At 39.7% G+C, this 10,340-nt stretch overlaps 1 protein-coding gene across 1 annotated transcript; it reads left to right on the top strand.

The window, feature by feature from the left end:
* Nucleotides 1-5,325: 5,325 nt before the first annotated feature.
* On the top strand, nucleotides 5,326-6,399 carry LOC108677694. Its single transcript, XM_018165963.2, has one exon. It carries the CDS (start codon nucleotides 5,326-5,328, stop codon nucleotides 6,241-6,243), a length of 918 nt encoding a protein of 305 aa, XP_018021452.2. The 3' UTR covers nucleotides 6,244-6,399.
* Nucleotides 6,400-10,340: the final 3,941 nt, after the last annotated feature.

Raw genomic sequence — 10,340 nt, 5'->3', positions numbered from 1 at the left:
TGTTTACACAAAAAGAAAACTTTATCACAAGTTGATGGCTGGACGACTGAGCCAACGTACGCGTCGTGGGTAGCAACAACACACCGAATCTCTTCGCAGTATTCGGTCAATCAATTGCTCCTTCGAATATTAAAACTGGTTTTAAAATCTTTACCGATTTTCGTGATACTCCTGGTTCCTGCAAATAAACATATACGGTCGTTAGATAAACTAAATTCCGAGCATTATTATCTTTAATCTGGAGATTAACATACCTAGAACGAGCCGCACTTCACGTACGAAAAGTGCCGTCGAATTAATTCTATGTTGAAAATATTTGAAAGATGTAGTAGAGGTAGACCATCCTCGTCGGAAAACTTGCGGGAGTTGAAACGGCATCTGCGAAAACTGCATCTACAACTTACAATGGATACCAAGTTCAGCACGAAGAAGTATTGACACAGCTTTCAGGTGGGAATCTATGTGGTTTCTTGACAGTTTAAGGATTAAAGTTCAAGTTGCTCATTTTTCAGTTTCGATTTAGATTACTGTTCACTATTAATTGCATTAAGGAATTTGCTTGCTAAGTGATTGTCCTAATTCATTAGATATTTTTTTGGATTCATTTAGCCTACAATTTAGAATAATTGGTTTAGTCTTCCCCTTGCGAAATATATTTGAAACAAAATTTTTGTGGTTCATTTGTTATGGAAACATTTTGCTTTTTGTATAGAAGGCAGATATTTACTAATCGATTTTATTTCCATTAGCTCGGAAGGGCACATCTTCAGCTCAAATCTCAGACACTGAAACGGTACCGAACTTATCAGTCAATGCTCTTTACTCATAATTTTTCTTCAATTTTTATTGCGACCGATATGCCGTGCCTGTATTTGCATGTCAAGATTATGACTGGCTTTTTACCCGTCATCACACGGGACATTTCCCTACAACTCTTATCTGGTACCGTTTTTTCTTGTGCACGGGTGATTACACTGGGCACTTCCCGTAATTCTTATCTGGTGCCGCGTTTCTCTTGCACGGAACTCATTAGGTTGGCACGTTTGCCGCGTCGCTCTCTTGACGTCTCAGCGTCGCGCCAAATTGATGTCAAACTCACGTGCGGGCCCGCGATCGATTGATTGCTGGATCCCGTGACGGGTGTTGGAGTGACAGGGGAGTGACAGAAGTGACACATGTGACAGAAGTGTGACAAAGGAGTGATACAAGTGACCGAGGAGTGACTTGTGTCGGGAATTGACAGAGGGGTGCTTAATTTTGTATTGCCAGAGGACAGTCAGGAAGGGATGGAGTGACTTATGTAGGCGAAGTAGTCGAGCAACTGGACGAGACGGGATGGAGGGATTGGTATCTGGAGGATGCATGTAAAAGGAATAGGTGCAGAAGGGAAGTGGTGACTAGTGTTGGAGGAGCGCCAGAGCAATGAGTATGGAAGGGATGGAGCGACTTGAGTTGGAGGAGAGCCAGAGGATTGGACCTGAAGATGGAATGTCTGATGTAGGAGGTGTACCGAAATAGCGCTAAAGGCACATAAGAAATGACTGAACGATAGATGTCTGATATGTGCCAGAAGATGCACTCGCCAAGGTCATGGGCAATCTTATGAGTGCCAGAGACTTGGCTTGATGTGGACTTGAAAGAAAGGGCTGGGCTGTGAAGACTGAGATGATGGAGTGCCAGAAGGAAACCCTCGGTTCGAGCGTTTGCGTGAATTTTTAGCGACGGAGAAGCGGAGTCTATATGATTAATAAAAGTCCAAATTTTCGGACAAGAATATATAATGCTGATAGAAACTGTATCCATTGTAGAATGGTCGACAAATTTATGATAAAACATGAAAACAATTATGTATTTTTCTTTGTGGAAATGATGTAAAAAATCAGATCAAGAAAAGAACCAGATCGCGCTATGAACCAGATCACGGTCATAACCAGATCACGGTAAGAACCAGATCGCGCTAAGATCCAGATCGCGCTAGGAACCAGATCACGCTAAGGACCAGATCATGGTAAGAACCAGATCGTGCTAAGAACCAGATCACGCTAAGAACCAGATCGCGCTAAGAACCAGATCGCTTTAGGAACCAGATCACGCTAAGGACCAGATCATGGTATGAACCAGATCGCGGTAAGAACCAGATCACGCTAGGAACCAGGTCGCGCTAGGAACCAGATCACGGTAAGAACCAGACCGCGCTAGGAACCAGATCACGGTAAGAACCAGATCACGCTGCGAACCAGATCGCGCTAGGAACCAGATCATGCTAAGAACCAGATCGCGCTAGGAACCAGATCACGGTATGAACCAGATCACGCTATGAACCAGATCACGATACGAATCAGTTCACGCTAAGAACCAGATCACGGTAGGAACCAGATCAAGCTAAGAACCAGATCGCGCTAGGAACCAGATCACGATACGAACCAGCTCACGCTAAGAATCAGATCGCGGTAAGAACCGGATCGCGGTAAGAACCAGATCACGATACGAACCAGCTCACGCTAAGAACCAGCTCACGCTAAGAACCAGATCACACTAAGAACCAGATCACGCTAAGAATCAGCTCACGGTAAGGACCAGATCGCGGTAAGAACCAGATCGCGGTAAGAACCAGATCACTATACGAACCAGCTCACGTCAAGAACCAGCTCACGCTAAGAACCGGCTCACGGTAAGAACCAGATCGCGGTAAGAACCAGCTCACACTAAGAACCAGATCACGATACGAACCAGCTCACGCTAAGAACCAGATCACGCTAAGAATCAGATCGCGGTAAGAACCAGATCGCGTTAAGAACCTGATCATGGTAAGAACCAGATCGCGTTAAAAACCTGATCATGGTAAGAACCGGATCACGGTGAGAACCCGGCCGCCAATTAGCACAATTCTCAATTCACTTCAGAATTCACGTCAAAAAGCTGAAAATTTTCGGCACTTTTTGAAATTCAAATACCTCGAGCCTAGCCAACTTTTTTACCGAACTATCCTGCCTTGAAATGAAGCCGTTCTTTTGTGAGGCCGAAGATCAGGAATGCCATTACATAGCAAGGCGAACTCCGCCAGTCCGGTAGTGACGCTCTCATTTTGTGAACAAAAAAATGAAAGGTGAAAGTAATTAGATAATTTATTCTTGCTATATCTTATTCAATGCGCAGAAATAATTGAAATTTTAAAACTTGGATGCAGAATTTAGTTCCAGATTTGTTAACATTCAAGATGAACGACAACCATAAAAAACTTAAATGTGTGAGTGTGCGAAACAGGACACTGGGATTATTCATCTGAATGCTGGGCACTCCGTAACATGAATGAAAAAAGTTAACTGAAATAAGATGGTGGCTGATTGACTAACGAGGATTTGGACTCGCTTGTTAGGCTAGACAAATAACGCTACAAATTCATATGTTTTAATGAATAAAAACAAGATACCGAACAAACCCTAAATATGACGTGATGCAATTCTCTTGCATGAAGGAATAAACTTAACTAAATTTCAATCATGGCTTACTCTCCAGCCTGTTAAACAATCAGATCAGCAAGAACAAATGCAGCAGCTTGTTTAAAAGCTGGTAATACATTATTTCCTCTTTCAGAAACGTTCTTCGTTCTGTTACTGTTGGGGCCTGCGCCCCATACCATAATATGATCCACCCTCCTATTGACTGCGACATGCACAGCTCGCTAATCTTTTTAGGCTTTTAAGTGGAATCTGGGTGACCGTGGCGGAAATTTGCTCGAAGAGATTGGGACGAAGAGGACAGAAGACACGCTGGAGGGGAGGGTACACAGAGAGAGGAGGGGGCGTTTTACCCAGTTCCGTGGAGAGCAGCAGCAGCAGCAGCAGCAACAGCAGCAGCAGCAGCAGCAGCAGCAGCAGCACAAGCTGCAGCTTTAAAATCGATGGCTGCGTCCAAGCACCGTTGGGGGCAAAGCTGTACAGCTGCAAGAGCAGTCATCTGTGATAATGTCTGTAGCTGATGTTGACGGCTTAGTTTAAAACCTCGGGGAATAAATAAAAAGAACAAGCGCATAGCTGTATAAGACTACTACTATGAATTATATATGACGTAATAATGCATGGTACTGACTTGGAAATTCACGACACAATTTTTTGCACGATATGCCCTCCTTATTTGTCTTTGTATGTTTTCATTATAATGATGGAGCTGCCAGCCCTATTCTTCACTTAGTTCATCATCAATGTTACTTATATGAACTCGATTGAATAGGAACTATTGCTGTCCAAGATTTTGATTATACTTTTCGCTGCAGATTTCGGAATGAAAACCACATGAAGGTAAACTGATCGTTCTCGCCGTTGAGTTGAAAATGAATACTTATATAATCTGAAATTAAATGGAAAACTACACCGATTATGAGTCCATATGATTCTCGGTTTATTGCTACTTGAAGCAAATGTGGCTCTCTCTCCGAGTCTAATTTCAAAAGATTCGTTGTTTTCTTCGTCAATTGTTGGAGCAACAGGTGGACGCTGCTCACTTAATTTCCGACTCCTGAATCGTTTCAGCGAAGACAGTGATGGCTGAACACTGGACGCGGCTTTTGATCGCTTATGATCTATAGGACTCGGTGTTAGGTGAAATACATTATACAAACTTTCTCAGCTTTTAATGACGATAAAATGAATTGATTTTTAAAACTGAACGCAAAGGGTGAACTCAATTAAAATGTTATAAATATTTAGTAACAAAAATGCAGCCTTACATTTATACATTAATTGGGGGAATGGTGACTGAACCTAAAGACGAATTTCAATTTGATTTATTTCATTGCATCGTTTTCTTTGTGATGATGCAACTGTATCAGTTTGAACTTTTGGATTATTTAAAATTGATTTTTCTGCATATGACTCGATTAATTTGCAGGTCTGCAATCAAAAATTTGAAAGCTTTTCGCCCTCTCGTGTTTGTGAAGAATTCTGATATCTTGATTTTGTTTCCTTTTGATCTGTCTTTTCTCAACCAACTTAAGATAATTGTGAAAAGTGGCTTCTTGGAATTTATCACGGCTTGACTTGTTTTTGTTTGGCACGGTTTTATCGTGCAAACTATCAATTATTACTCTTGAGGCGCGAGTCTGCTAAAACACGACGCTTTTGGATTCTGAGGTTAGTATTCTGCTATTCTTTTCGATAGGGAAACGCGAAAAGTATTAGCAGAATGATAAACTCGAGTCATTCACGTTCAGTCAGAAATAAACTCAGACAATAGATGAATCTGCTGTTCACGTTCCAAGACATCTTATTAATTTAGGTGTAATATTACTTCTATAATTGTTTAAATCGCTGGTTTGTTTGATGCAGGATGGTCAAGATGCAGGCAGTGCAATCGGCGATGGCGGTGCGTCGCCAGAGAAACCGATGGGAAGAACACAAGATGGCGAAAATCAGAAGAGCTTCTGGGACTTCCGTTTCATCTACTCGTGACTCTCAGGTTTCTATGGACGGTAAGGTCTTCTTCAACAAAAAGTCCGAAAACAAAACCATGTACGGCCAAGTTACCATGTTCCATGTTGGGATAGTCTTCATCGTCATAGGACTGATGCTTGTTTTTACCGCAATCATTCCAGGTTACGAGGACAAGAACAAAAAGAGAAAGAACGATATATTGGGAACAGGTACAGTGTTCGTGTTCATTGGTGCGATTCTCACCACAGTAAGTAGATTTATCTCGAATAATGAAGAAAGAGAGCTCAATGAATATATTCAAAGTCGTCTAGCACGTTCCAAATCCGGCCACAGATTAGCCCGAGATATCGAAAGCTGTCACGTCACTCCTGTGAGAGAACGAAGAATTAAGCCACATCAAAATGGAGTATCCATGACCACAATTGTGTCAGAAACAGCTTTTAACACACCAGAAGCCTCGAATTCTTCAAATGCACATGGTAGTAAATGTGCATCAGGCCAAATTCCGCCTCTGAAACCTCACGGTGATTCAGCAGCAAGTGCTGCAGCCACCGCATCAAAGGCAACGATTTCGCCCTCCGCCTCAGACGACGCGGCGCTGTCACGTATTGTGGAGGAAGATGAAATCGAGTGCGAAATAGACGGAGAAATGAAAACTGAAATTGAAATTTCAACAGAACCTATTGATTCTTCCTCGTTGATGAGTATTACGTCCTCGACTTTTGAGACGCAAGCCCTACTGGACAGACAAAACTCGCAGGCTAGGAGAGCCTCCAAAACTTCCTCAAAAGCCTCTTTTAAGAGTTGTAGCTGAGCTCGCTACAGCGCTCAAGTTGCGCATTTAGTGGTGTGAATTGAGTTTAGTGGCAGCATCTTTATTGGTTTACGTTAACGCCGTCAAATTCGTGATGCATAGTTTCGTGTTAAGAGAAATGAATATTTGATATCTGACAGCCTGATGGCTTCTGGCTAATGCGTTAGTTAGAATAGCCTCACGTCCCTTGCATGGTAAAATTGTACATGGAAAACGTAGTGATATAATCTTCTTCAATTAACTATGAAGTCCACTCTGAATAATTCAGTCGAGTTGCTAAGTGATGAAAGCTCCTAACTTGGTTAACTTCTAACCAGCAACGTAGCATGAGTGCAAAATGAGAAATTGTCGTGGCAACACGATTGAGTAATTTAGTATCGATCGTGTGAAATGGAATTAATATATCGAAAAAATCTCAACGCTTTACATTGACAATGTATAATCTTTTATATACCTATTGGAGGCAACGCTTGGCTGTAGTACGTTCTACATTTGACAGCGCCCACGTGAGGCGCGACTGACGAATCGAGTTATCGGAATATGGCATGAGATATTGGCACTTCAGCACCCTGCAGCTGAATCGGGAGAGTGAAATCTAGCGGACTCCCTTATCGTAACCCGCTAAAGTTATCAGTTATTTAGGCCTACCCTCGGTCACCAGCATTTTCTGGCTCCCGGAATTTAAGGTAACAACGGTAATCAATATTTGATGCAGCCATCAATCGATTTCAAGCAATGCTTGGCACCCTATGAAGCCAGTGAGAGAAACACACGCAGACACGGTGAGCAGGACCAAGGCAGAACTGATGAGAGTTGTCGTGCATGCTGTTTTCCTTCCAATACGTTCATAAATTTTTCTATAGATAAGTCATGTAGCATTTGAAGTTCATAGAAAAGTGCACGAGACGAGAAGACAACAATTTTGATGTCATCAGTGACATACGTTTTGATGTTATTATATCTGCGCCGTAGCCAAATATTTTTCAGTGTAGAGGTATTATTATTATATATATTATTGCTGTTTGCCCAATTCTGTGTCTTAAGACTTATAATTTTTTTTGAGCGCATATGTAAGTGTTTGTGGGACTTTTGACTTACTTTATTTTGTGGTAGAAATCATTTAAGACTAATTTCTTTGATGTCTTGATGTAATTACATGAGTGCACGAATTAACCAGACTGCTATTTGCTCGCCTGTTTAGGTGCGTCTTTAATATAATACATATTGTTTAAAACGCTAATCTCTAACTTTAAAGCATTTGTACTTCTCTAACATAGTGCTAATTGTACAGCAGCTTCTGGTTGAGATCGCACAAGAGCAGACGTGGCCGCTCGCATTTCGATTTTTTGGTGAAAAGGGAACGAGTGGTTAAATAAATTACAGCAATTACCTCCACATCAGATCAAAGTCGTTTCCTTTAGTAATCACCTTGGCGAGTGAACAGAATAAGTAGGCAAAATTTACATAATGATGTCTTTTCAGATATTAATTAATGAAATAACGGTGAAACTCATTTTACTAGAAATTATATTGGAAATTTTCCAGATACACCCAATATTTCCAGAGGTCCTGGAGGTCCTTAGTTTCTCGTACGGTGTCACAAAAAAAATTAATGGGTTATATTGTTAAAATAGTTACACATATTGAGCCCTGTTCACTAGCTCTTTTGTTGGCCCAAACTTGATAAGGATGTGCACTGATATTGGGATAAAGTATCAGGAAATCGCTAAGTGATTTATGTAAGAAGGTTAAAATCTCACTTATCGCATTCTCTTTCATGAAATCCTTCCATCTTATCCTACTCTGCACTCATTAATATGTTAGCGTAGCATAGCTCCTAAATATGCATGTTTTGATGTTATACTCGTACACGAGGTTACCATACCAATTACCAAAAACTGGTGCAGGCTGGAAACGAAAGCCAAAAATTTCAAACTCGTTTTTACGTCATGAAATTTACTGTGCAGTGAATTTCATATTGACTAATCGTGAATCGAGAAAATCTGCATTAGTTCAAGTTGAATGGAACGTTTTTGGAGATGAAGCTAGGTAATGGGTGGGCCTGTTTTAAATTATTAGGATTGATTTTTGCGAACTTGAATTTTCGTTAGATGTCGATTTCAGAGTAATAAGAGATTCCATTGAATAGTCGGAATTTTCCTCATAATCACCAGCAGCCAATATAATTTATTGATGTATATGTTGATGGATCATTTAATATTTGAATGTCAAATTTTGTCTTCTCAAGTCAATATTAGCGCTATGTGTCACGAGCGAATAATTTGTTATTTCTGTTATCACTCACGACATCGAAGCATTTACATGGCTTTACGACTGACTTTTGTGTTGGGCGTCCATTGATTTGCTAGTCAGCGCTACATATTAGTGCTTAATATGAGGGTTTTTTAAGCCATGAATGCATTTCCTTGGAGTATTATTACCGTCAACCAATATTATAAGAAATCGTGTAGCTGATTTTACTTATACTCACTTGATTGCGCATTTACATGCGGACATTTTTTGAAGCTTTTAAACGTATTAACTATAAATATAGCAACTGACTTTTTTTGTACGCGAGTATCGAGTACAAAATTTTCCTCGTCGGATATTTTTACAGTTTAAATTTACACGGAACTATGCTCACCATCGTAATTGGAAGAAATAACAAATTTCTACAGTATTACCTGAATTACTCACGAATCACGGTCGGTGAACTAATAAGTTTATAATCATTTTATTTTCTGATCAACTTACACGATCTGAAGCGTGCTAAATTACAAAAAAATTCAGGAAAACTGTAAATGAGCTATTTTAATCTTACAGAAAAGACATAACAAAAAGCAAAATCACACATATTATACAGTGCTGTTCACTAAATTATCAAAAATTACTCGATTTATGGGCAACATTTAATTTACTGTTCCAAATGTCCCTTAGAGGCATTTTGCGACCGCCTTCCAGGCTGGATGTTATTTATTTTAATTTTGAATTCATGTCTGTTATCCTGCAATGAATAAGCAGAAGATGGCATTTTGTCAAGTCTTAAGGCATTTTTTCTACATCTTTTACGTTCCCTAAAAATGACACGAGTTTATTCAACTAATTGATTCCATCAAATAGCACAGTGCAGATCAAGTCCATCAGGGTCTCCGTAGTTATTGCCCATATTAGAAAAGATTAAGTAAGGATTACTGCTTATAGTTTTGTATGTTTTATATGACTCTTTATACGGTTGCTTTAGTCCAGTCTTCGAAACCAGCCTCTTAGTCGTTGCTTTATAGCGGAAAATTTGAGGAGATGGAGCAACGCCTCTAGATTATCATGAATATCATAGTTTTAGATTATTAAATTCATAATTAGGACTAAGTAAACTCTCCAGCCCAGCCATGTGTCTTGAATAAACTAATATTTAAAATTAATTGAATAATTTTCTTACGTGCGATATTAAAATTTGAAAGTCGATCAAATATTTTTTTATGATCGGACGCTAAAGTAGACCTAAATCACTTTAGGAATCACCATTTCCTAAATTCTACAAACGGTGAAAGAGATCTCTCGTATTAATTCAAAGTTTCAACGATGATTAGAAGAAGTATTAAAACTCCAGGTATATTTAGACTTGGATTGGTTGCTCGACCACCTCTATGATTCTCATACTTGAACAAAAGTGTAAAAATTTGGTGTACATGTATTTGCTGTAAATTTTTGATTCACACAGGATTCGGGTGAATTATAGACACGAACGAAATAGATCAAATAAAGGAATCGTGTAGGTGTTAATTTCTGCATGTCTATAACTCACAACATTCTAAAATTACATAAGCTATATTTTACATTTAAATTCATTAACTACTCAAATGCCAAATTCCGTTAACGTTATCCCTGAGATTTTTAAAGTAAGAAGCCAGGAATGCAAGATCCCGCCTGCGTACGAGGGATGCGTAATGCTGAGTATGACCCCAGTGAGATGTTGCATGTGATGTCCCTATTATGTATTCATTTTTGACGGAATGCAAAGTAGTGATGTCTTCATATTTGATTTTTAATGACTTTTGAGATTATTTCCTGCTAGGTAGAACCTACAATAAGTTTTCTAT

The sequence above is a fragment of the Hyalella azteca genome, unplaced genomic scaffold, assembly GCF_000764305.2.
Source record: "Hyalella azteca isolate HAZT.00-mixed unplaced genomic scaffold, Hazt_2.0.2 contig5543, whole genome shotgun sequence".
Classification (NCBI taxonomy): Eukaryota; Metazoa; Arthropoda; class Malacostraca; order Amphipoda; family Hyalellidae; genus Hyalella; species Hyalella azteca.
This window is presented reverse-complemented; position numbering and strand designations above follow the sequence as displayed.